Source organism: Amblyomma maculatum, chromosome 2, assembly GCF_055883805.1.
Source record: "Amblyomma maculatum isolate TAMU_Amacu chromosome 2, ASM5588380v1, whole genome shotgun sequence".
NCBI lineage: Eukaryota > Metazoa > Arthropoda > Arachnida > Ixodida > Ixodidae > Amblyomma > Amblyomma maculatum.
This window is the reverse complement of record NC_139345.1, coordinates 175,982,388-176,009,605: the sequence shown is the minus strand read 5'-3', so window position 1 is coordinate 176,009,605 and position 27,218 is coordinate 175,982,388. Positions and strand designations below refer to the sequence as shown.

The 27,218-nt window shown below is 47.2% G+C and overlaps 1 protein-coding gene across 2 annotated transcripts in view; it reads left to right on the top strand.

Moving 5' to 3' along the window:
- LOC146200490 (4-vinylphenol methyltransferase 1-like) overlaps window positions 1-26,695 on the top strand; it is a 60,702-nt gene extending 34,007 nt beyond the window's left edge. Inside the window, exons 2-5 of one of the 2 annotated variants that reach the window (XM_084592951.1) lie at window positions 17,213-17,450; window positions 22,451-22,781; window positions 24,248-24,404; window positions 26,382-26,695. In XM_084592951.1, coding sequence (XP_084449077.1) covers window positions 17,218-17,450; window positions 22,451-22,781; window positions 24,248-24,404; window positions 26,382-26,545 — 885 coding nt within the window. In that variant the 5' untranslated portion in view covers window positions 17,213-17,217 and the 3' untranslated portion in view covers window positions 26,546-26,695. The remainder of the gene's footprint in view (window positions 1-17,212; window positions 17,451-22,450; window positions 22,782-24,247; window positions 24,405-26,381) is intronic. The other variant, XM_084592950.1, reaches the window with a different exon arrangement.
- Window positions 26,696-27,218: the final 523 nt, after the last annotated feature.

The following is a 27,218-nucleotide window of genomic DNA, read 5'->3' as shown; positions in this document are numbered from 1 at the left end:
GTTGAATTCTTCTAATTGCCTTTCTGCCTGCTCGATCTGCTTTCCAATGTCAACTGCGCGTTGAAGAGTGAGAGACGATCCCTCGTAAAGTAAGCGCTCTCGTATCTTTTGCGAAGTTGTTCCCTCAAGTAATTGGTCACGGATCATGCTGTCAGCTGCAGTTCCGAAATTGCACGTGGCGGAAAGTTCTCGTAGACCGTTTACGTAGGCTTGAAAATTCTCACCGGGTAGTTGCTTGCCCTGACGGAACCGGTGACGTTCCACCAGGTCGTTGGTTGCTGTTGCGAAGGGGACATCCAGCGTTGCGACAGCAGCATTGAAGGGGTCTTCGTGAGCACGTGACGTGACACGTGAGCACTTGACGTGGCCCAAGCATCTGCAGTGCTCCTTGTTGCGTCGAGGCTGTGGTACACACATTGGCCTTCGATTCCGAGGCAGTTCAGAAGTATTGCCTTGCAACGCTTGGGCTGTAGCTCGTCGCCTCCCACCGCTTCCAGGAAGTTCAGGAAGACCAGCTTCCACTGTTGCCAAGATACTGCAGGTTCGCCTGGCGTAGGCAGGAACGGGGGGGGGGGGGCGGCGGGTAAGATCCGCCCGACATGTTGGCGAATGTACAGTTTTCGGAACGAAAAACTATGCTTGAATCCTCGTCGCCATTTTGTGGTGTCCGGTATCCGGACGGAGGGAACGAACAGGCGCAGACCGCAGCTCAGGGTAGACTGTTTATTTATCTCAGAGTGTGAGTGTGTGCTGATGATGATAGCACTGGTGTATGGAAACGAAACCGAAACTTGTGTGGGATACAACAGGTGCCGTTGAACGTCTCACTAACGTTTTTATGCCACTGAGGTCCTTGAGGTATAGTGTTCTAGAATTGGGAAGTGTGCCGTCTTCGGCGCGCGGCAATGGCAGCGACGTGGTCGCCGGAGCGATGAAAAGCGTAGGTGGCGCTGTCAGCCGTAGGAGCGCATCACAAGCGCGCGCGCCGCAGAGGAAACGCTTGGGGCGTCTGCTTCTACGGGTCGTTTCCTGCGTGAATTTTGTTGCATCGCGTTGCTTCTCTGGCTGTTGTACTATGGCGCGTTGTTGAGCGAACAGAGATGATTGGCTAAGCAGAAAAACACATGTTTGCAGAGAGCACAGTCACAGTTTCGTCCGTCTCGTAAAGAGATCAAAAGGATATTTGGGAGATCGGCACATGAAACGGAAGCGTTCATTCTAAGAATGTCAAAGCTAGTGAAAATCATGACGTCACATGTCCCCACTTCAGCCCTGAGACAGGACTCTTGTGACATTGCTTTTTTGAAAGAGTTTCTTTCTTTCATCACTGAATGGCAGAAGCATGCGGTTGACTGAAAGCACGGTTTCCTAAGCAACAGCACCGCGGAAGGCTTTCGGGTAACTTTGCAGTCCACAGTCGACCTCGTTGACTACTTATCTGCGAAATGCGGTTTTACATATATTATCACATCGAGACTAAGCCAAGACAAACTAGAAAACCTCTTCGGCATCGTGAGGCAATTTCATCCCACGCTGGCTCAATTTTTAGTGACAGTTAATGCCCTGGCATTTTACACCTTAGCGAAGCCCCCAAAGACAGGAAATTGTAATGCTAAAATTGTAAATGCCTTACTTGGAATTAGCCGTACAAGCGAGAAACCTACCCAGCTTCTTTCAAATCCTATTGATCAGCTTGACCGTTTGGTTGACGAGGGAAGGCTCGAGGACGTCGAAGCTACTTTGAATTCCCTTCCTTCAGATGACCACAGATACGTCACTAGGCACAGTTCTAGCCGTCTCGTAGCGTATATTGCAGGATATGTCGCTAGAAAGTTCACGAAGAAGTCAAAATGCAGTACCTGCTCCGCTTATCTCATTTCAAGCAAATTGTGCGCGGCGCAAAAAGAAGAAAATCAATTTATCTCAAACTTCGACCACGGGGGTCTTCTTTATCCGTCCTCGGAGCTTGCAAAGCTCGTGCACACGCTGGAAGAGTCTTTCACTGTTCTTTTTTTTTCAGTTCAAGAAAGAATAACGCAAATAGCATGCGTGAATTTGCGTTGTTTTTTTACAAAGCGCAGAGGTTCCCAAGCTTTGTTGCCCTACTCATGAGGAAGAATTAAATGACACTTAACATAGTGAAGTTCTACGTCCTCATGCGATTGCGTTTTTATGCCAAGTCGCTAAACCAAGAGCAGACCTCTAAAGCAGAGCAGGTAAAGCACCTAAAGCTGAGGAGGTGCAAGTAATCGTGTTTGAGGACTTTATTATTTAATCATTCTGCCTTTCTCTTGTGTGTTTTCAAATTTACCAGCTTAATTTATTCACGGCCTAGTACAGTTAATTAATATTCTCATATAGTTCTGTACAGTTTTATACGTTTGTACCATGTTCTTGCACTAAGTCGCGATTTCTTTTTTTTTTTCACGCCGTCCATTGTGTGGTTTCGTTCATTGCTATGTGCTCTCATTCATTCATTTCGTTTTGAGTAGAACTGCCAGTTCATATGTATTCGCCCACATTTAAATAAAGTCATCAGTAAGCGCTGGCATAATTTCTGTCTTCAAGCAATCTTCGCATACCTCTATTTACATGTGGCGCAAAAAGTACGCTAGCCTAGCCTAAACACCATTCACTGCGTTTTCAGTACGTGCGAGCGTCGATGGAAGACTTCAATCTAGCCCGCATAAACCAGTGCATACAATATTAAAAATTTACATGATCATAGAAATACGTTAGACATTCGTCATTGAACCTCCCGCTAGTGATCGAGAAATAAAGTACCCAATACGTTCAGGAAATATATCTTGCCGTTGCTTGTCAGTTCGTCGGCAATCTGTATCTTACATTGCCTGTATTTGTATTGCCGTTCCCTGACGACGGCCGCTTATTTTGTAGGGAACTAGTTGTTTTGTTCATGAACATAACCTTTTTAATACATTTAGACAAGCGTGTGGGAACTAAAGCGACACAATTTATTGCTACGCGCCTTCGGAGTTCGATTGAACTAGCGGTGACGGTTCACCCAGCTGTCTGCTCCGCGCTCACTGCGCTCCTCCTGCACACAGCGCCCTCTCTCCTGTCATCGCTGAAACGACCAGCTCGCCGGCGGCAGACGGCACACTACTCAATTCTAGAACACTATACTTGAGGTGTAATAGGGAATCACCTTGGTTTAATAATTATTTGAAAATACTCACCAATAAGAAGAAGCGTTTGTTTTGCTCTGAAAAACTGTCCAATACAAAGCAACGATGGGAATCCTACTTTCTTGCTGAAGCTGCGTGGTGGTGGTGGTGACTATGGTTTATTTTTGGGGAGGGGGTACTGGTCACGTCTTATGTTAGCCATCTTTGTGGCATCACTCTTGGTGACCAGGGGGAAGGGGAAGTTGGGATTAAGGGAAGGTTGGGGAGGGGAAGGTTGCTGACGCCGCATATGTCGCCGCCATTTCCGCACGAAGCACTATAGGCCCATGCAGGCCTACAGAACAGAGCTGAGGCCAGACTCCTCCAGATAAATCAGGAGGAGCCGGTGAGCAGAAAGTTGGTTCCGAGCTGGGAAGAGCAATTGCCCTTCCGTATCAGCAGGGAGACCAAGATTCCGAAACCATTCAGAAGTTTCTGGCGATGGCCAGCGGAGGCTGGACACACGAGGAGCAAGTGTCCCAGTGTGCCAGTATTGCCGCAAGAGGGACAGGCTGGGCTGGGAGCTCGGCCACAGGCATACATGCGGGACGGAGTCCACGTGCAGCCTATTCGAAGTCGTAGGAGGAGGGATTTGTCCTTCCGTGAAAGTTGGTAAGAGAGCCGTTGGAGACGTTCACCAGCGGCAATACGACGGTCAGGATGGAAAGACCTTATCGACCTTCTCAAGAGGGGTCTTGAAAAGTCAAAAGGTGTGACAGCCTCAGTGACTGGGGCGCCGTTGTCGTGCGCCGCTTTGGCCAAGGCATCCGCCTCTTCATTGCCCTGGACTCCAGTATGTCCTGGAACCCAATGTAGGGCCAGTTGATACCCCGAGTCCTGAAGGGCTAGGAAACGGGCTTGGAGAATGTTCACCGAGAGGTTGGTGCCGTGGTAGATAGTCAGGAGCTGCAGAGCAGATCTGGAGTCGCACAGAACATTCACAGGTCCAGGAGGGACACTGGAAGCGATGAACTGTGCGGCTAGGTGTAGACCGGCCAGCTCAGCAGCTGTTGAACTGGCAGGGAATGACAGGCGGCAGGACCTAGACTGGTCTAGCTGCGGTGCTGTCATGGCAGCAGCTGCTTGGAAGGTAGCGGGTCGAACCGAGCCATCCGTAAAGAGGAGTGTAGATTCTCTACACTCCTCAAGGAGGGCTGCAGTTGTCTGCTGGAAGGCAGCTACAGGGGTGTGACGTTTGGTGTGACCATCCGTATCCAAAAAGACAGGAATTGGGGGTCGATTGGGTGGAGGGGGAAGGACTGAGAAACCTGGGACAGGACCGATGATTTCTCTGTACACTGTATACAGCTTACCCATACGAGAATGGGATTTGCTGTGCAGCCGTGCTAGGAGTGAGGCACCATCTGGAGCATGGCTGAGACGATCAATGTGAGTCAGTCCCCTCTGGGCGAGGAGAAGATCCAGAGGGTAGATACCAGCTTCCGCAAGGGTAGCGGGAATCTGTGAGGATTGAGGGACTCCGAGGAATCTTCTAATCCAACGCCTTCGAATCGTGTCGAGACGAATGACTCGAGTCGACCGAAGGGAGACGAAGGGAAGGGCATATAGGATGACCGAAGTCGCCGCTGCCTCGAAGAGCTTGATTGCCCAAGTGGAAGAACAACCATTGCCATTTGCAAGGAGACGCTGGACTGCTCTTCCCACACGATCAAGATGGGGAATGAGGGCTTTGTCAGCTGGGATCCAGGTGAGACGTTCGTCAATTGTGAGACCTAGGTATTTCACCTGGCGTTTCCATGGAAGAGGGGTTCCTTCGATATGCAAAGTTGCAAGACGGCGGGAACTCCGTGCTCCTCTGGGATGGTAGACGAGGGCCTCAGACTTAGTAGCCGAGAGGGTCAATCCCTTAGATGATAGGAAGTACTGGACGCCGTCCAGTGCCTGTTGCATAGCCTTCCTAGCGGAGACAATACGTCTCTTTGGAGCTCGGATCCAGAGGGCTATGTCATCTGCATAGATGGAGCAGGAAACTTTGTGGATTCTGATCTGCTGAACGAACTTCGGCAGGCCAGCTAGGACGAGGTTGAACAGCCAAGGATTGAGGACTGATCCTTGGGGAACCCCAGATGTAACAGGACGAGGAGAGCTAAGTGTTTGCCCAACTCGAACTTGGAAGGTGCGATTGGAGAGGAACGCCGAGACAAAGCTACGCAGTTTCCCAGTCACTCCAAGGGCATCCAGAGCCTGCTCAATGATGGTATGGGGCAGGTTGTCAAAAGCGGACTGGACATCCAGAAGGACCAGGAAGACAACATCGCCCGCATATTTGGCTTCCTCAAGGGTGGAGACCACATCTGCTATAGAGTCTGCAGTACAGCGGTGCTTCCGAAATCCTGTCTGCATCTCTGGAAGGAAGTTGGTTGCTCTGGCGATCCATGTGAGTCGTTCCAGGGCAATGAACTCCATGGTCTTGCAGGCTGCAGATGTGAGAGATACAGGACGGTAGGAGGATAGTTGTTTAGCCGGCTTACGGGGCTTAAGGATGGGAACAACGATGGCATTTCTCCAGTTGTCCGGTAGTATGCTGCTGTCCCATGTGTCGTTTAAGACTGCGAGGAGGCGCTTCTTCTCCGGGGCATCCAGATTACGGAGCATCTGGAGTGTAAGTCCGTCAGCGCCAGGAGCTGATTTCTTCTTCGAGCGGTTGAGGGCACGTTGAAGCTCATGAGGGGCAATGGGTTCATTGCAGAGGGCAGAGATGGTCTGTGCCAAAGCTGCTGGTGGTGAAGGGGTAGCCCGAAGGGGCGAAGGGGGATTCGCCACTGGAAGTCCAGCGGATGGGGGGGGGGGCGTGGCTGACTTGGAAAGGAAGTCGGCAAGTTGATCTGCCAAGTCTTGAAAGGAAATGCTTCTTGCGATGGCTGCTCCCAGGACAGGTTGTCGATTGGAGGCAACCTGCAAAAGGGATTTGAGGATGCGCCAGGCAGCAGAGGACTGTCTGGCTGACTGTATGGACCGGCAAATGCTGGCCCAGCTTTCCCGGGAACGACGATTGGCCTGACGACGGCAGCAAGCATCGATCCTGCAGAAGGCCTTCCAATGTTCGGGATGGTGGGTGCGCTCGGCCACTCGCTCAGCCCTTCGTCTGGAGGCCCTAAGTCCGAGTAGACGTAGGTCCGGGACTGGTGCATGTAGTGGTACTGCGCAGGTGATTGTGGAGTTCTTGGCACAACGTCCAAGAAAATCCAGGAAGTCACCTGCAAGTGGGATGTCTTTCACTCGTTCTCTGAACTCGGCCCATTTGGTAATGGGGTAGAGCTTTTCCCTCCTCCTACCCCTTACAGAGGGGTTAAGGAAGATGGGAAAATGATCCGAGCCCAAAGAGTCAGGTGCTCTGGCCCACGAATAGTGGCAGGCATCAGAGATGAGAGCCAGGTCGATGAAAGAAGATCGTCCTGGCCGAATGGAGGTTGGGGAGGTAGGCTGTAGGAAACGAAGGCCAGCCGCATTGATGGCGTCCAAGAGCATTTTGCCTCGGGTGGTGCTGGACTGGTTGCCCCATGCCCTGTGGTGGGAGTTGAAATCCCCGCAGATAAGGACATCCTTACCTAGACGGGAATGAAGGGCAATGAGGCAGGAGGGGTCCCAAGGAACTCCTGGAGGGACATATACTGAAGCAACTGTGGTGTCCGTGTCACCCATACGGACGCGCACGGCACAGATCTCCAGTTGTCCTAGGTCAGGTTGGGCAACATCCATCAGTGTGTGGGGTATGTCACTCCTCACATAGATGGCTGTGCGGGGCCTGTGTTGTGGATGCGAAGGATCCAGGCAGGGGGCATCACTGCAGTCCTGGTTGGAGCAGCATGAGCGGCCAGAGTACCCGGTGAATCCTGGTAGTCGGAGGTTCTCCGCTGGGACTCGGGTCTTCTGTAAAGCAAAGACATCAAATTCCAGAGATTTCTGGAGGATTAGATCTTTGAGGTCCGCGTGTCGTACTCGCAGGGAGTTGGTATTCCACTGCAAGACACGCGGTCTCCTGGGAACAGGGTTGCGTCTGTTCCTACGTCTGGCCATGATGGCGAGTGGTAGGGCTCCCAGTAATGAGAGCAGCAGCTTCTCCCAATCGGCGAGCGCCAGAGTTGGGTGGGAGCTGGGTCATGAGCGCTTGGACAGCAAGTCGTAGCGCTTCGGTTACCGAAGTGAGTGTGGCTTGGATATCCACCGCCACAGGTTGCTGAGGGGGCTCCCTAGCTGGTACGCTGGGGTGCTTGGGACTCCGTGACTGGAGAGCCTTTGAGTAGGATTCGAACTGGATAGACCCAGACCCAGTGGGCTGAAGAGGGCGGAGCTCGTTGAGCACTTGCCGCCGATCTTCAGGTGTTGCTGCACTAAAAAACGCCAAGGATGCATTCTTTAACAACACTTTGCCTGCTATGTTGATCAGTAACCCTAACCAGTTTTGGAACATTGTCATCAAGAAAGACACTTTCACAGTACTACTTACATCTTCTGACGGTATTGCTCAATTGTTGACAATGTGTTTGTGGGGCTTTTTTTTTACAATGTTTTGCTTGAAAATGCTGTGAGGCCGGTTTTGGTGTTGTTCCAATCGATCCTGTTCTATTCCTGGTGTCAGGAGCTGTGAGCGTTATAGAAAATCTTAAGGTTCCCTTCTCCTGCGGGGTTGATAACATTAATTCTAAATTCTTGATTAACACAGACTACGATCGTTCCATAATCCTTACTATATTGTTTGATCAATCTTATAAAACAGGTTGTATTCCCGACGATTGGAAAGTAGGGAAGGTGATTCCCCTGCAAAAGTTTGAAATTAAACATTGTCCTGCCAACTTTCGTTCTATTCACTCACAAGTATTCCTTGTAAAATCATGAAACATATCATATACTTGCATCTTATTTCCTTTTTAGAATCAAATTCCTTTTTCGAAATTGTCCAACATGGATTTCGTAAGTCATTTTTACGCGAAACTCAGCCAATATTGTTACGCCCTTAGCGTCGCGACCGAGACGTTCTAGCCGGTTCAGTACGCTAGGTACACACGGCCAGCGGGGAACAACACAGGTACCACAAGAAAAATGTCGAACGGGCACGCACACTTCTTCTTCCTCTTCCTTCTTCCCTCCTCTGTGCTCTGCTTGAGAACAAGTCCATAACACTTCCCCCGTCGCAGGCGAAGCCCTCAGGGCGAGTCAATCGTCAGCACGAGGATGGCAGGGTTTCAGACGCGCGAGGTGAGCAAGCTCAGTTCGTGAAGAACGTCGGCTACTTTTGGTAAGGCGCACAATCCCATAGGTGAGGTCACTAATTTTCGTGAGGATAACATAGAGACCGATATAGTGCGCGAGCAGTTTCTGACTTGAGTCACGCTTCTTTAGTGGACGCCAAAGCCATACCATCTCGCCAGGGAGCTAGAGGTAGGTGACGTGGCAATGTTGGTCGTCGTAGCGGGATTTCAAGCGCTTTTGTGAGGCAGAGTTTTCAGGCAGGCTATCCGGTGGGCTTCTTCAGCCCGGCAGAGGATCTCAGCAATCCCAGGATCGTCGTCTTCGAAGAACGGAAAAATGGTGTCAAGGGTGTGTCGAGGAGACCAGGCATAGAGGAGAAAAAATGGATTGTAACTTCTTTCCTGTTGGGCGGTATTGTATGCCTGGTCTCCTCGACACACCCTCAACAACTTGTTGTTTCCTGTTGGGCAGTATTGTATGCGTATGTTATAAATGGTAGCTTAGAGTCCCAGCCCTTGAGGCCGGCGGCGACGTACGTTGAAAGCATGTTGGTGAGTGTCCGGTTGGTTCGCTCGGTCAACCCATTTGCGGATGATAAAGGGTAGAATCTCGGAAATGCATTTGGCACAAACAAAGGAGTTCTTTGACAAAATCAGCGGTGAACTGACGACCTCGGTCGCTGATCAACACTCAGGGAGGCCCATGGCGCAGTGTAACAAAGTGCAGCAAGAAGATGGAGACTTGGTGTGCAGTAGCCGATGAAAGAGCTGCCGTCTCACAGTAACGAGTTTGGTAATCAGTGCAGATGACGACTAGCGGCTGCAAGAATGAGACTTGGGAAATGGTCCCAGAAGGTCTACCCACACCTTCTCAAAAGGAGATCTTGGAGGCGTCCTTGGGTAAAGGAGACCAGGAAGCGTGCCGGCGGTGCGTTTGTGACTCGCACACTGAGCACAGCTAGCCACATACTTCTCAGTGGTTTCACGCATCCGTGGCAAGTAGAAATGCTCTTGGATGCGATAGAGCGTCCCCGCAGATCCCAGGTGTCCCGAAGTGGGGTCATCGCTCATAACGTGCAAAACAGAGGAGCGTAGGCTGACGAGCACCACCAGAAGGTAGCGGAGACCAGTGGCAGAATAGTCCTTTTTGTACAAAAGACCACCCCGTATACAATAGGGACTGGAAGCTGTAGAGTAATCTGCAGCGGTAAAGAATGGTTGGAGATTCTCGTCCTTCCTGTACTCAATGCGGAACATACAGGTATTGGGGAATGGAGCTAAAACCGCAGCGACGTAATGATCAAAATTGTCGGCGCCACATTCCGTTGTGGGAAGCGGTAATCGTGAGAGACAGTCCGCGTCAGCGTGCCGGCATCCACTCTTGTACGAAACTGTGTAATCGAACTCTTGTAAACGAATTGCCCACCGTGCAAGACGGCCAGATGGGTCACGGAGGTTTATCAGCCAGCACCGGGGATGCTCAGTAACCACTGGAAAGGGTCGCCCGTATAGATAACAGCGAAACTGCTCAACGGCGAAAAGTACAGTGAGGCATTCCTGCTCACTGATTGTGTAATTGCGTTCAGGTTTGCTCCAGGAACGACTAGCGTAAGCAATAACATGTTTCTTGTCGCCGTAACGTTGAATCAGCACAACACCAATGCCAACACCACTGGCGGCCGTGTGCAGTTCCGTTGGAGCAGAAGGGTTGAAATGCCGGGGAATCGGATATGATGTTAGTAAAAACTTGAGCTGGCGAAAAGAAGAGTCACACTCTCATGTCCACTCGAAGGGAGCGTCTTTGTGGAGAAGGCACGTGAGCGGGTTAGCGATGTCAGCAAAACGAAGAATGAAGCGGTGAAAATATGAGCACAGTCCTAGGAAACTTCGAAGTTCCTTGACTTTCTGAGGTGCTGGAAAGGATGCAACGGCCGCGGTCTTTTGGGGGTCAGGTCTGACGCCTTCACGATCGACGAGGTGTCCTAGTACCAAAATATGACGCTCACCGAAGCGAGACTTCTTCTAATTAGGTACTAGACCGGCGTTTTTGAAGCAGTCCAGCACAAGAGCGAGGTGTTCATTGTGCTCATTGAATGTCCGGCCAAAAATGACGACATTATCGAGGTAGCACATACATATTTGCCATTTTAGTCTACGTAGGATCGCGTCCATAAATCTCTCCAAAATTGCAGGAGCATTGCAGAGCCCGAAATGCATTACATTAAATTCAAACAGACCATCGGGTGTGATAAAAGCCATTTTCTCCTAGTCGTCAGGGTGCATAGGGATCTGCCAATATCCCGATCGCAGATCGACGGATGAAAAGTGTGATGCGGAGAACAGACAATCTATGGCGTCATCGATCCGGGGAAGGGGATACAAGTCTTTCTTTGTTGCGGCATTCAGGCGGCGATAGTCGACGCAAAAGCGCCATGTACCATCTTTCTTCTTCACCAGAACTACAGGAGCGGCCCAGGCACGGCATGACTCTTGAATAAAACCCTTTTCCAGCATATCCCGAACCTGCTCACTGATGACCTGGCGTTCTGTTGGCGACACTGTACGGCTTCTGTCGAATTGGGTGTGAGTAGCCTGTGCCAATGCGATGCCGGGTACGTGTCACGGGAATGCACCGTGAACCACTGGGCTCCGAAAAATCAAAGATGGAAGAATACTTGACCAGTAAGGCCTCCAAAGCGTCACGCTGTTCACTGGTTATAGATAGCGGCTGATCATCCGATGCAGTTATGAGTCAGGGGCTGGAGCGGAAGCACTTTCGCCGGGTGCATCAGAAACCAAAGCCACCTACGGAGCGTCGTCTTGGCTACGCGTCGTAATCTTCATATTCACAGGCAAAACTACAGGTTGCGAAAAAAAATTGATGGCCCACAGCCGTGAGCAGCCCTTGACCACCGATAGTAGGCAATGAGGAACCAGAATGTATTTCTTTGCACAGTTAGAATGAAGCGGTGCCACATTAGCCTCGAAGTGTCGGAAGCACGGCTGGGGCACAAAACTGGGACGCACACCATAGACAGGCCTGGCACATTGGTATCCTATGTTACGCAGAACACATGTGGCTCCTCTAAAAGCCCAGAAGGAAGGGAATGATCAACGCAGAGTTCCCCAGAGCGGCAGTCGACCGTAGCGCCACACATTCTCAAAAGTCAATACCTAGAATTATGTAATGCGTGCATCACGGAAGCAAACTACGCTGCGAATACCGTTCCACCCAAAGACACCGAAGCACGACACATACCCCGCGGACACAACACCTCACCACCCGCGCCATAAAAACACATTTCTGTCCCAAACAAACATAACTTTGCGTCCTAACCGCTTTTAAGCGATAAACTCATGATTGAAATGGTTGCCCCAGTATCCACTAAAACCATTGTCGCCACACCATCTACAAGCACATAGCCCTTGTTCTTTAACATAACAACAGATGGAGGAATTTCTACAAGCAGCGCACAGTCTCCGGCGGCCGCGCTGACTAGTTTTCCAGCAAAGGCGATGGCGACCGCCGCTGTGACCGTGGTAACGGAGAGCGCGCGCAGAAGAGGCAGGTGGTGGCGAGAAACTTCGGGCGGAAGCAGGACAGCGTCTGCGCGGTCCATCGGTCTGGGGATATTTATAAGAAGATGGCGGCCATTGCCAAGGAGCGTCGTAGAAACGGTTACGTGACGGAGCATGTTGGACGGGCCGATCATAACGGGTGAGTGGGCGGCTGCGGCAGTATCGAGCTATGTACCCCTCAATGCTGCAGCGGTGGCACACGGGGGTTGTGCGGCGAAAACCTTGTTCCCTAGAGGGTTGCAAGGAAACAGGGCGCATTGGGTAGAGAAACTCATCTTAGGCCTTCGGGCTGGACGCTGGAAATAGCGAGCAGGTGGTGGTTGAGGATGGTACTCATAGTTCCGATCGTTGTGCGACAAGACGTTAGCCGGGCGAGAGTCGTAGCGAGGCGGATGACCAGAGCTATCGAACCTTGGCGTCAGGCTGCTGGAGCAAGCATCGGCGTGTGCCGTATTGATAGAATTCAGAACGGGCATCGAGGAGAGCAAGGAGAGAGGCCCTCGAGAGCCGACAACGTCAAAGGGCAAGGATGGTGGACACCGGGCAGGGGGCTCGAACCGCTGCAGTTCCTCGCGAACTATTTGCCGGATCGTCGATGACAAGTCCATGAAGCTGTCTTCAATACTCGTCACAGATAGAACGTTGGCGAGCCGCCCAAATTTTGGCGTTATGCGACGAGTCTGCAATGTCTCGAATATGTGAACGTGCCGAATTACATTCCAGACGGCTTTCTGGTCCTCTTGGCAATTAGAAAATTCTAAACATCATCTGCGATGCCTTTCAGAAGATGTTCTACTTTATCTTCCTCGGTCATATTAGCGCTTGCTATTTTGTATAGCTTCAGGACCTCCTCTATGTAAGTTGTGCATGTTTCCCCAGGTAGCTGAGCTCTGTGCGGAAGCGTGTGTTTGACCCGCTTGCCTCGCACAAGGCATTCGCAAAATCACTGGCGCATTCGATAACGAAACGGTCCCAGGTGGTAAGAGCGTCTTCGTGGTTTTCGAACCAAACAAGGGCGGTATGTGTTAGGAAGAAAATTACGTTTGCAAGCTGAGCGGCGGCGTTCTATCGATTGTAGCGGCTCACCCGTTGGCAATGAGGTCAACCACTCGTCGACGTCTCGCCTGCCGCTCCCGCCAAAGTCCGAGGCTCCCGATAGTGATGTGAGGAACTGTTCGCTGCGCCCGCAGGCCGGTCTTCAGCCTGGATCACCGCCTCCCCACGGGCTGCTTGCGGGTCATTGGCCAATAGAGGCTGTACAAAAGTTGCGCCATCGAGTGAAAGAGAGAGAAACTGTGCGCGGCGGCCATGTTTTGTTCAGTCCGCCCGCGCCTCCCATCGAGTACGCTGTCAACCTGCTCCTTCGTGGAACCCGTGCTTAAACCGCAAGGAGCATTGGAATGATCACAAGCGATTGTTTTATTTTTTTAACATCACAGCAGTCGCTGCTAGAACCAAGCTCTATTCGGAATGATGCCAGCATGTTGCTGCGTACCCTTCTGCAGCAAGCGCATCGTCGTAGATGCGCACGGAAACAAGGTGTACGCGTATATGCGACCGCTCGTTCCCAATCTTAATCGATTTTAAAAGTTTCACTTGCATCATGTAAAGCATTACTGCACGTCCCTCTGACTGGGACCTAGCTCACAGAACGTGCTATCACCTAAAACAGCAAGGTTGTTTTGCGTGCTATGGAGCCTTGTTAACTTGAAGGATAAGATTATGCTTCGATGGAGGACACGAGAGAAGGAGCAATACATGTATACCGATATACATGTATTGCTTCAAGGAACATGTATTGTTTCAAGGAACGTATTTGAACTATAGTTCAAATACGTTCCTTGAAACATTTTGTACATAGGTTGCATTTACCATTGTGTATTTGATTTAAGACAAGGGCATGATTACCGAAACTACTTTCACAGTCATACGAAATTGTATTGCTTGGTGCAGAGAGCAATACGGCTGTCTAGTGCGCCCGAGGTGCGTGTTTCACGCTGCAAAATCGGCTTCCAAACCCGCGGCGTCTAGCAAAGCAGGAGAAGATGACATCCCACTAGTGTGCTGCAATATGCTCACGTCCAGCCCGTTTCGAAAGATGTTATCACGTAATAATGCATGCGAAGTCCGGTGCGCGTCCAGAGCGCGCACCTCAGGTTTGCATTCTGTGCCTTCATACCTGCTAGTGCGGCCGATAAAATAACGAAGTTTGCTTTTCACTTTTGTGCGTTTTATCGAGTCGCCGCATGGTTCGCTAATTGACATCCACCTGAAATTCAGTTGATTTTGTAAACATGCCGATTTCTTGTTTATTCCCTCTGTCAGATAGCAGACATTTGAAGCCTTAACCTCATATGAAAGTGCTGTCATGAGAAGCTTCGAGGAACTCGGAGGAAGAGGAACTCGGCTCAAACGAAAAGAAATTTGAAATGTCAACTCACATTACTGCGAAATGTCAGTGCTTGGTGCAACTGGATGTGTTCATAAAGTCAGATTTATATTATATAATACTGTTATAAAACATTAAGGGGACACAAGCTCCGCCGTTAAGAGTATGACGCGATAGCGTCTCTGTCTCACACACACACACATTTTCTTTCTGCCCTTTTTGAATTTTTATCTTTGATTTATTTCATATTTCGATTATTTGTTTCTTTATTTTATTTAATGTTTTATATTTTTATACACCAGTAATCAGGGTCAGCTACAATCACCTTTCCATTCTGAGCAATTTTACACCTTTGAACGAATTCAATTATTTCAATTAATCAATTGCACATTCTAAACTTTCTTCATTAGCATCACCAAGTACTGGTTTTTCCTTCTGAGCCTTTTGTCTCCTTTAAACCCTCAATTTCCAATTTCTTTCTTTGTTGCTTTATTTCGTCAGTTGCTTAATTAATTACAAATATTTTATTATCTCATCATCGCCTATTGCACACCAATCAATCTTCACTCACTGGAAGCAAAAATTACAATGACACATTTTCTTTTCTTTTTTTACGCAGCCCCTGTTTATTTCCGAGACCCGTGCCAATAACTGGGTCGACGGCATAGGCAAGAAAGTGCTAAGCGCCATTCCGACTAACGTCAAATTACGCACGATTCTTTCATCTCAAAACAAATTGCATCCTCGCTCATTTCACCAACAAGTATCCCACTGGTAGCAATGGGATAAGCGACGGTGATGCGCAAACCAAGCAAACTCGCGATCGTCTCTCATAGTCGTTAAAGTAAATAGCAAAGGCACACAGACTAAAAAAATCCTCACATTACAAAACTCTAGATACTGTACCTGGATACGAACGACGCTGCGCGGATCGACGAGGGGCCCATGCACGACTCGTAGAGCAGTTTGTAACCGCTACGCCTCGGCTGTCAAAATACGCTTCTTGGCTTCGCTAACAGACACCGCCAGGGACAGAAGAGAGGTCCAAGCACAGCACACTAGGTTACAACATGAAAAGCGCGGACAGAACGGCGGGCGCTGACGGACGGACACGAAGCGAACCAAAGCGAACGGCTGGAGCGAACAAAATATGGCTGCCAGCACCGGATCAGCGTGCCGCTCATGGTTGCCAGACTTACTTTTGTAAACCTTCTATTGCATGGCGCTGGTTTGCGGCTCGAGGCCCGCAAGGCGACGACACCGGCGAGGCTCCACTTGTATCGGTGCTGAGTGCAGCGCCAGGGATCGTTACCCCGCACCTCTACCACAATGCTACGTCCTTAGCGTCGCGACCGAGACGTTCTAGCCGGTTCAGTACGCCAGGTACACACGGCCAGCAGGGAGCAACACAGGTGCCCCAAGACAAAGGTGGAACGGGCGCACACATTTCTTCTCCCTCTTCCTTCTTCCCTCCTCCGTGCTCTGCTTGAGAAAAAGTCCATAACAATATGTTTCACACATGACCTTCATTGCATCCTTGATCATGGATCTCAAGCATATTGCATATTCATTCACTTCTCTAAAGTGTTTGACAAGGTCTTTCACGACTTTCTGTTCCTCAAATTAGGCAACCTTAACATCGACCCTAATGTACTTGCATGGCTGCACTGCTTTCTTTCTAACCGTTCACAATATTTAACCGTAAACAACGTTGACTCAGATTCTTTGCCTGTCCATTCTTGCATGTCTCGGGTGTCCGTCCTTGGGCCCCTCCTTTTTCTCATCTATATAAATGACTTAGCGGGTAACATTTCTTCTTCAATATTATTCCAGCTGACACAAGTTCTGGGTATCAATGAATCATGAAAACATTTTGTGTGACAAGATGTAACGCCAACTTTATGGCGGTGATGAATGCGTGTCGATATGTAAGATGGTCTCGTTAGCAATCTGTTTTTCAGGTAGCTCTTGTGAAAAACTTTATAAAAAATGCTAATAACGCTACTTACCTGCGGTGAGATAGAAGTGAAAGAGACGAACTTGATTTCATGGAAGTTGCACTACTTGTTCTGCGATAGTTAGAAAGTATGAAACGACAGGCGCTGTTCTGCACACAGCTTCCAAATCGGGAACAAGTGAATCAATGCCATGGCTCCTAACAGATGATGAATATTCTAATTTTTAACGTACCAGAGTTTTCTAACAATCGCAGAACAAGTAGTGCAACTTACATGAAATCAAGTTTGTTCCTTCCACTTCTATCTCACCGTAGGTCAGTAGCGTCATTATGCCTTTTTCATAAAATGTATCACAAGAGCTATCTGAAAGACAGATTACTAACGAGACCATCTGACATATCGACACGCATTGATCACCGCCACAAAGTTGTCGTTATATCTTGTCACACAAAATGTTTTCATTATTTATTCATACCCAGAACTTGTGCCTGCTGGAATCACCTTCCCCATAATATTGCTTGTGTGTCCGATTATAACGCATTTCGCGAAGTTATTGATTCTCTTTGAATGTTTTTATGCTCGTAACTATGTGACTATTTGCCTTTTACTCTCCAAAAGTTTCTTGTACTTATCCCCGCTGCCTTTTGAACATATTTGTCTTCTTCATTTGCGGCTATTTTTATATACTTGTATTTTTTTCTATTTGTCATTTATGTGTATTTTGTGATTTTATGTATCCCCCCACCCTTCTGTATTGCCCTCGTGTCCTGAGCGTAAAATAAATAAATTAATAAGTAAATAATGGCATCGCCATGGCACGGAAACAAGAAGCTAATGCCACTGCAGTTAAGCAAGGAAGTACTACTCTGTTTCTCTTCCCTGCTGCAGAGATCATGCCCCTGGAAACTGTGCATCAGCTGAGCGCCTCCACGCCAGCGTCGACGGGTCCCTTTCTAACAGAGGACGCTCCCGGCGCATATGCCAGCAAGATCGCCTTGCACAAAAAGCCCTTCCTCGATTTCTTAAACTCGTTCGAGTGGAAGTACCCTGCCAGCGACCCCCAGCAGCAGTTCTTGGACATCGGGTGCGGAACGGGAGACATCACTCGAGAGCACATACTGCCCAGGTGACATGCATTGCGCCAAACTTTTGCCCATGAAGGCAGTGCCACTGCCGCGAGTCTTTTGAGAACTCCTAAATTCAAAATATTTCCAGGCGCGGTTGCTTATAACCCCCGCAACACACACTGGCAGCTTTATATGCTGAGGAAACGGATAAAATTGGTTAAACTATAAGTCCACGAATTTCACTGCGATCATCCCAAATACTCTTAGAAGATGATATAAATCTATACGTGAGCGCTAATTCTTACCAAAGACTGTATTAAAGTTAGCTGTTCTTAAAAAAAATAAAACTATAACACAGCGGAATAGAAGAAAAGCTCAGCTTTGGGAGCTATTTAAATTGTTGCCAAGGCTGCAGTACTAACGCGCTCAATACTTTTGAGTATAAACATTAGTGATGTGCGCTGACATCTCGATGCAAAGTATTTAGTACTGCAAAAATGAATCTACGTTTCCAAATTCAGTCGATTACAGCCAAATATTTTAGTTTCGGCCACATAAAAGATGTTAGTTGGGGCTTAATATCTTTTAAGAAAGAGCAATAGAACGGAACAGCCTAAAATAAATGCGTGAGGAAGCCCGTCTAAACGGAGATATTATCGCAGTCAGAACCATTTTTTTTAAAGAAAAGGGCAGACGCCGAATAAAAATCCGAGAAATACTAATTTGTAGAAAAAAGAAATGACGAGGGGTTGTGGCTTTCTGGAGGCCAGAGAGGCTTAAGAGGGATTTAAATTATGAAGCCAGAAACTTTTCAACAGAGACCACCTGCCTATATGAAGCGAAAGCTCACTCACGCGATGCGCAGCCGCGACGACTCATCTTCTTGTGGCGCTTCCCACCACGTGAATGGCGGCTTGGAGCCCTTTGTACTCATTCTGCTTCTCTGGCAGCCCCACCTAGATCACGTTGTGTTGAGCTGATTGAGGCATACAATTGGACGTAGTACACGTATGTTGTCGGTTTGAACCTCATCTCTGATAAGTCTCCAACTATCAGATGCATGCTCAGTTGAAATGAAACAGTATGGCACTACCTGAAACTGCACTAAAAACGGTTGCGTCACAATTATGACACGAAAAACGGGAGATCTGGTATCTCATAGAGTTTTGTTAGTGATGCCGTACGCCGACACCATTTTTATGGGTAACGGGTTTTTGTTGAAAAAGGCAAGAATAATGTTAGAGGGAGTTTCGCATAATGACGCCTTTCGCTTTAAATGAAGCACGGTTGGATCCAGAGTGCCCATGAGCGTCAGATGTGCTCACAGGTGGCCAGGGGAGGGGAGGGAAGGGGCTGAGAAATATCGGTGGAAAATGAAAGATAAAAAAAAGAAAAAAAACGAGATAAATGGCCTACAGGAAACTGAAGTCGAGTATAAAATAATATAAGAAATAAATATGGGCAGACATCAAAAACAGGGAGGAGAGAGGAAATGTTACGGAAGGAATTATAGCAACAGAACAAAAAATAAAAAGAAAAGAAAAAATAATCGCGGGAACCAAACAAATGTACGAAAGAAAGCAGCAAAGAAAAGAGTTAAAGCTTGCAGTCATTTGGGAACATATAGCAATATTAAGAATGAAAACAGACATGAAAAAAAAATGAACGACTGCTTCTCCCGTGTAACCAAGAGTATGCATGAGAATGAGATGGTTACGGGGGCAGCACGTTGTTGGCAGGGGCGAGCAGTCTTCAGTTTTGACGAATAACTCACAAAGCGATCGTTTTTCGAAAGGTGCTTCCTACCTCTCCTTTCAGCAGGCTTCATTGTTCGGCTTAAACATCTTTGGCGTTGACGGCGGAACGATGCAGAATAGTACGCGGCCACTACGAAACCCTTGCGCGACAAGAATATAGGGGAAATTGACAGTTCGAGTACTCTCTGCGCGTATATACGACCATGAACGCCACGAGCTCCGGCCGCATCGCAGTGGCAGATTTAATTCCAAACACCCGAACACATTTGAACCTATCGCCGATGTCGAGTGATGTTCTACGCGCAAGTGTGTGGCACCGTGGCGCATAGATGGCGAACTTATCCCTTAAAATGAATTAAATTACATTACTAATTACTTTCTTGAAATTGACAAAATATGTAATTGAATTACATTATTAAGTACTGCTTCCAAAAAGTAATGAAACTGCATTACAATTATCTTTTAAATACTTTCTACCTTTTATTCATGCAAACACGAAGTAAAGCTAGAAAACAGCTTCTCTCTATAGACGCGACACACATATTCTTTCGTCTTCCCGCCAAATTTCGAGCCAGAAAACGTTTTCCTCACGCTTTATTACAGCACGTATAATTATAAAAATAACACAACGGCAAAAAAAAAAACGAAAACAGAAGCATGGTAGAAAGCTCACAAATGATCGGCGAACCCAGCGTCTTGCTGGCCCAGAGCTCCACCGTTTGATGGCCCCGAAGCTACGTTATTTATTGCTTCCGAGGTCCTAAGAACCGACATGACACATTGGCTCAGTAATGCTCACGCCATGGACCCTTTCCGGCCGAATACCCCACCCTCTTTTGCTCTTTTGCCTGTGGTGACGAGTGTTACCAGGCCCCACTGCGTCCTAGGCGACGCAACAGGGAGTGCCACTGCAAGCTCCGAACTAGTTCTGAGCTCCGGTCGTCTTGTACGATTTGTCCCTTCAACGGCGCTTGACGCCTGACATCCTGCTGCTTGGGGAATGATTGAAACTACCCAAATTGTAGCCGCACTAAGCGACCCGGATACACATGAAACAGGTCTTAGACGCAGAGTTCTCAATTATGTTTCCTTTGCCGATCCGTTTCGTTGACCCAGGCTGGCCGCTCGTCATTCCTCCTCTTGTGACACTCTCAGTTTTGTCTATCGAAAGAGTAGTGATACATTTTGTAAAAATAATGAAGTATTCACTTTTGTTGCAAAATTGCTGTCAAAAACTAATTGATTATATTACTAAATTACCGGACACAATAACTGAATTACAGTAATTCAATTACTGCCATGTCTGCTGAGGCGTCATACTTGGGGAGGGCACAGAAGCCTTAAAGAGTGGAGAGTTTGTCTCGTCAAATGTCAGTCAGAGCCTGCATGTATAGGAATCGGTGCCCGGATGTTCGCTCTCGGTGTTGAGTCGACGTCAGTTCAAGGTGGCCGACAACGGAAGCTAAGAGCATGCTATGCTTAAAAACTACGGGCGTTCGCATTGCGAGCAAGCAGCAAGGCCCCCCATGTCCACGTAGCCGGGGCAAGACCGCGGCCGACCAAATTGCTCACTTGTTGTCCCTCGAGCAAAGTGGCTCTTGTGGACTGCTCTTTTTGCCCTGAAGAAAATCTAGATCATAATGCAAAGAGTAGGCGCTACGTATGTAAAAGAGCGTATCCCAAAGCTTTTAGGAGGTTCCTCCTCACATAAAGCTGAAGACGTAGATAATAACTGACAGAGTGTTTATTAGGTAGACGCGGCGACTGATGCAAAATCAAACGTGGCATAAGCTCTTGTATTCATGCGCACTGCATCTGCCATACCGACGAAGTTACTGGAAAAAAGGGGCAATGAACTTTCGGTATTGAATGCAAGCGGCTAAACAAACATTAAAAGGCCATAAACAGCTGCGCCTGGTCTTCTAGCTGAATAGAGCATCTCTAGATTTTAACTGGTGTGCACTATTCATAATCTCCTCCCCCTCTCTCTCCCCTCCTAGTCTGTTCGAAAAAACGTTGAAATCACACCAGCGTTTAGCGTATGTAAGGGCCGTTAGTGCCAATACAGTATTAGACTACCCCTGATAATCGTCTCGATGAAACGACCAACACGGAGAAGGATGTCTCATTTTTGAAATGCCTATATATATTCACGATGGTCTGTGGCAATATTCTTACTCATCTTCGTATTCAAACCGGCCTTCTGCCCTAGAAGCAGCAGCTTTGGGAAAATTGTGCTGAGCTGTGTTAACTTATTCAGCTCGTTAGGTCGAATAGGCATCGCAGTCTTCGTTGCCGCAGCCGTACCCCATAACTGAAAAAAAAAAAAAATGTGTTGTAAAAATATGCGCAGATATGCGGTGGCCACCAGCACAAGTCGAGCCGTGATACGTCGTTATCAAGACAGATAACGTCTTCGCGTTCGAAGTTTGAAAGCGACTTTATTTGTGCAGACTGCGTGTCTTCGAATTATCAATGTAGAAGCACCACAGAGGACTACAGGTAGCTATTTCGTCATACCCTTAAGTCGCAGCTTCAATCGCAGCTTGATGCGCCTAAAGAATAAAACGTAAGTGTTTTGAGAGCTATTGACAGTCTTTGCCGCAAAGTCAATTGTGTTAATTACTCATATCAGTCACCGTAACGTACACAACCAACTCGCCTATATACTTCGTCTTGTAGAACTGCAAGCACAATATTCTTCCTGCATGAGTCCCAACTGAATAAATGGTTTCCTCAGTAAAAGGCTTCGCTTCTGCTTTTCCAGTAACCTTGACTATCGAGTATTTCGTGATGCTTCCAATGAAAGAGTAATACATAATTAGTACGACCTTGCTGACTTGATGCCTACCGACATAGGCGCAGTGAGTTACGGCGTTCCTGTGTCCAAAGACTCAGGCGACCGACATGATGGTCTGTGACGCTTCAGTTGCCACTGACATCATGCGGTCTCCTTATTTGTATCGTCTTCATGCTGTCACCATTGCGACTACATTCTATCACTCTATTCGCCATAGTTTCTTGCCCCCTACACTACAAAGTACTTTAGGATCAAAATAAAACCTTACAAAATAAATTACATTACTATGCCCGCTAATCTCTGTCACTTATGAGGCAAATAGATTTTCTAGCTTATTCAATCAAGCCAGTCACTGGCGACGGCATATATATATATATATATATATATATATATATATATATATATATATATATATATATATATATATATATATATATATATATATATATATATATTCGGTTTACTTTGTGCGTTTATTCACACGTTACACTGGGTCTGGCAGGTGTCCACCATGTAGACGGATTGTGGCCACGGACTTCTCTGGCAAGATGCTGGAGTACGCCCGGCAACACTTCCCGCACCCCAAGATCGAGTACAAGCATCTGGACATAGGCATGGAGGTGGAGCAATTCCTGGCCGAGCACGGCACATTCCAGCGCGTGTACAGCATGAGGACCCTGCACTGGGTGAAGGACCAGGCCAAGGCTTTCGACAACATTTCCCGCCTCATGTCTCCCGGCGGGGAGTGCCTGCTGCTGTTCCTGGGTCGCTGCGACGTGTTCGACTTTATTCGGCGGATGGCCAAGATGGAGCCTTGGACAAAGTATTCCGATGTACGCGCGATGTTGAAAAAGCTAGCGGTCGCGTTCTGTCTCCTTTTTTCTTTAAACAATATCTCTTCGCATCTTCTTTAGTAATACGAGATAATTTTCTTCATGCTACCAGCGGTATTTATTCTTAAATCGGTAGGTCCAACGTGTGTCGGCATTCCAACAGAGGCAGCCTCAGTAACAATGTGTTATTGATCTTGAAACAGTGTAAAGCTAGAGCTCAGAACAAACAACAATGTCTGCAATTATTTACTGACGCGGAGGAAAATTTCAAATCTAATCTAATGAGCCTAAATCAAAACATTAACTCATCGTAGCTGCAAAATAAGAATTTTCAGGACGGTATGTCAGCAAGACTGAATGCACAACGTTTTAAAAGTCTAGTTTGATAGCTCTTAAGTTCTATAGCTCATTTTAGCTCATTTTACGAACATAAAAAGGAGTTGGAATTCCTGCTATTGCGGCATCAGTTACTTTGATGACGAACGCGAAAGGAAGCAGAAGATAGACAGGCGCTACCAAGTGAATTTATTCCTAATGCAGGCCAGTTTCCGTACAAAATATATATTCATAATTCACACCTGCGGCCACTAATAGCAACACAACTACACTGAACAATACAGAAAATAAGTACCATCTTGCCAAAAGTAACCAGGCTTTCTGTTTGGTTTCTCACTTGTATTATAAAGCCCAATAAGGATTCCCAGAGAATCACAACTCGTTAAGTAGTGAGGACAGGCGCTCGCCTTCACTTTACAGAGATTTGAAGCTTCGGATACGGTATGAATTTACTACCACACGGCTGCAGCCTGGTTAATTTTGGCAAAGATGGCACTTGTTTTGGAAAGAGGCTCCGCTGATGCACAAGACAGGCTTCCTTTTAAAGTAGTAAAAATGTAAAAACAAGACGTGCTTCAATGTCGATATTTTCACGGCCTACAACAGATGCCTGTTTCATGCTTTGTTCATTCCTTTTCTCAAAATACTTGTGCGTTTTGTTTGTTTTTTTATAGGCTACTTTTCATGCCCGTACTTCGCTGAGTGCGAGTGGGTGTTTTTAAACAAAATGGCATACAATATGAAATAAGTGCAATTGCTAGTCGGCATCGACCTTCTCCTTTGCGTTTGTTCGCCATCCTGGTTTGCCCTGTTTTATATGGCTTTCGTCTTTATTTTTTTGCCTTATCCGGTCTTCCTCATTCTCACCCTTGCAGTGAAATTGTCGTTTTTCGCTTTAAACACTGTCACGGTGTTTCTCTAATGTGTTGATTTCACTACTGTCTCTTGATATGACCAAATCACGCGGAAATTAACTACGCTAATCTTTGTGAACAAATATTTTGTCATTCTCGTTATTGTTATTGACGACAGTTCGTGAATACCTCGTTGTAGTAAGTACCTAGATGAAACATTTTTTCTCGGGCAGTTTTGAGTGTAGCCTTAAAAGCTTACCAGCTTTTCTGTCGTAGGTTTCCGAAGGGGCCGTGCCGAAGACCCATGACATCACCGATGCGGCTGAGCTTAAATCCTACGTGGAGAACCTTGTCCACTCTGCCGGCCTGACGCTAATAACATTAGATATTTGGCAGCGAGAGTCTTCGTTTTTGGACACGGAAAAAGCTGTTGGTAAGTAGACATACACGCTGCACCAGGTTCCTTTCAGTATTTGCCTCCGCACATGCTGTAAGAAATGCGGTGGGGGAAAGGAAATTTGCTTTTCTAACAGAGATCACATTTTTCCTGTGCTCACTTCGAATTGTTTCGTTCATTGAATTGTTCGCTGTTGTATTACTGACGAATACGTGATTGCCCACCTGTTCAATATTACTTCTATCGTCGTGCGCAAATGCATTCCTTAAACTTATTAAATGTCTCTTGGAAGAAGGCAGCAGAGCAGGTAACAACACAAAGCGTAAGAGGCACACACTCGCACACAAGGACAACGTTGCACTGACAACTATATTGACTAGCAACCGCACATCTTCTTTCTTCACTTCACGTCTGCAGCCAACTTCTTCCTTGTCTTTAACATCCTGCCGGTTTGCGCAAAAATTCTACTTTCTTCTTCAACCTACTCTGCTGCCTTCTTCCAAGAGATGTGTGACCAACTAGCTCTGCGTTCGACTCTATTATTATTAAATATCTCATGAATATGCACAATACAGCGTGTTTTTCTTCTAGCGATAATTGTGGCGCTTCTGCTACTTAGAAGTAATACATAACTCGAAATTTCTTAACGCATATCATATTACGTCCGCTATTTCAATTTATTTTCTTTACTATTGAGATATTCCGCCCTGCATTCAAGTTCAACATTTAATGCCGTGCTTTGAAGTGTGCGCTTATATTTCAAAGCTAGCGTATACTAATTGCGTCACTTTGGGAAGTCAAACAAGCCAGAAGCCGAGATGATATATGTCACCTTGTGTTATCCAATTTTGTCGACGACTTGTCACGCGCTTTAAAGGACACGCACTCGTTGTAATATTATGTACGTCAGCTTCTACCGGCTGTTCAGCCGTTTGACTGGTAGACCTAACATCGTTGGCGGAGTTCGCAATGCGTGTTGTGTTTGGCCAGCTGGAAGGCTGGGTGCCCCTGACAGCGAATAGTGAATTCAAGCACTGCAACCGCGATGTTTATTGACAGCTGTCAATGAGCACTCCACAGATGTTAATTATTTAGCGCTTTTGACATCACGAATGTACCCACATTCTCTGATTGGGCTATACAGTGATAACGTCACCGAGGGCACGTTACCACGAAGGACGATCACAAAACGCCAATTGAAGAAGTCAAACACAAAATTTTGAGTCTCGAAAATCACAAATATTTGGGGGTGATACAAACCCGGTCAAAAGAGAAGGCCAAGGCATGAAATACAAAATTATTTTATAAGCCGAAGCAGTAATGTCATCAGAAAGGTCAGGTGACTACGAAGAACTAATCAAGAGCACAATTTCAAAATTCTAAAATTGCGCATTGACCCAACCTAAAAATCTGGTGCCCTACTTTAACCACCAGTAGGCGTCGGCAAATCCGCTAATGAATGCCACAATAAAACTGACGCAGACAATCGAGGAAGCACCCCCGTCGCCTTGGCACATTGATTATAACCACGCTGAACTGCTGAACCTGAGGACGCGGGGTCAAATCCCGGCCACGGCGGCACCAAGGGGCTTTAATGTGTGATGTCAGTGTACGTTAAAGTACACCGGGTAGTCGAAATTTCTGGAGGCCTCCAGTGCATCGTTCCTCATAGCCTCAGACGCGTTGCGTCTTGAAGCGTGTAAATCAAACAAATAAAACAAACGTAATGTGCCTTAAAACTCAATTACTATCGAATTCAATATTAAGGTGTCTTAAGAGGCATAGTCGTTTCTGAAAGGGTGGAGAAAGACGGGAGCCCCATTATGTTTTTGTATACAGAGATATGCCACCGACCTCCATGTTATCTCACCTCATGAGTCACCTTAAATGAGTTGCAAAGTGTGTCTAGGGAGCTCAGTTTCACAAACAAGTTATTGCAGAGCAAGAACAGAACCATCAGGGTGGAATGCTTATGCCAGCGCAATGGGTTATATTCCGTTTTTTCTCCAACAGAGATATTCCTGATGTCGAATCCGGTTCTGCCTATTCTGCCCGAGGAAGAAAAGGAAGCATTCATAGCGGACGCCAGGAAGCACGTTCCAGCTTGGCGCTCTGCTTACCACGAAAACAACCCACTGCCATTCGCCAGTTTCGTTGTGCACGCATTTAAACCTTAATTGTTACTACTTTCTTTGCCCGGACCTGTCTGCGTTTTGTATTACGCTTAAAAATAAAACTTCCCAGTAGTCTGTGCAGTTACAATTTCTGAAATATCAGAACAAATATTATGACATGTCCAAAATCATGTCTTCGTCTTCGTAGTCCCATTGTCCTCGTAGTCCTCGTAGTCCCATGTAATAACAGCGCACATAAAACACTGCTACTTTCTCAAGGTTGTAAGACACGCTGTCAATGTAAGGTATCACCTCGAAGGCCTGTTTGGTAGGATTAAGCACTTGTGTGCAGAGATCACTAACCGGTTTCTTCTTTCGGTAGCCCTTCAGTAATGACTCAGACGCAGCAGTAATTAGTTCCAAAGAGTAACCCGACTGAAAGAGAAACAAAAGGCTGGTGTTCGTCTCGTGTTTTACGCTTCGCATAAGCTTTCCAAAATATGCAGGGCACACAAAGAAAACTTCCTGTGGGGTAAACCACCAGAATAGGTTCGTTCCTTGTGCGACAGGTGTCATGTATGGCATTCCCCTTAACTGCGGCCGTATTTACGTGGGCCAGACGGGTAAATGCGTGAACGAAAGTGTACGCGACCATGCTATGTCGCTAAGAACAGGCCATGGTTTGTACCTTCCCCTGCACTCCAAAAAATGCATCTTGAGGTAACAGCGCAAAACG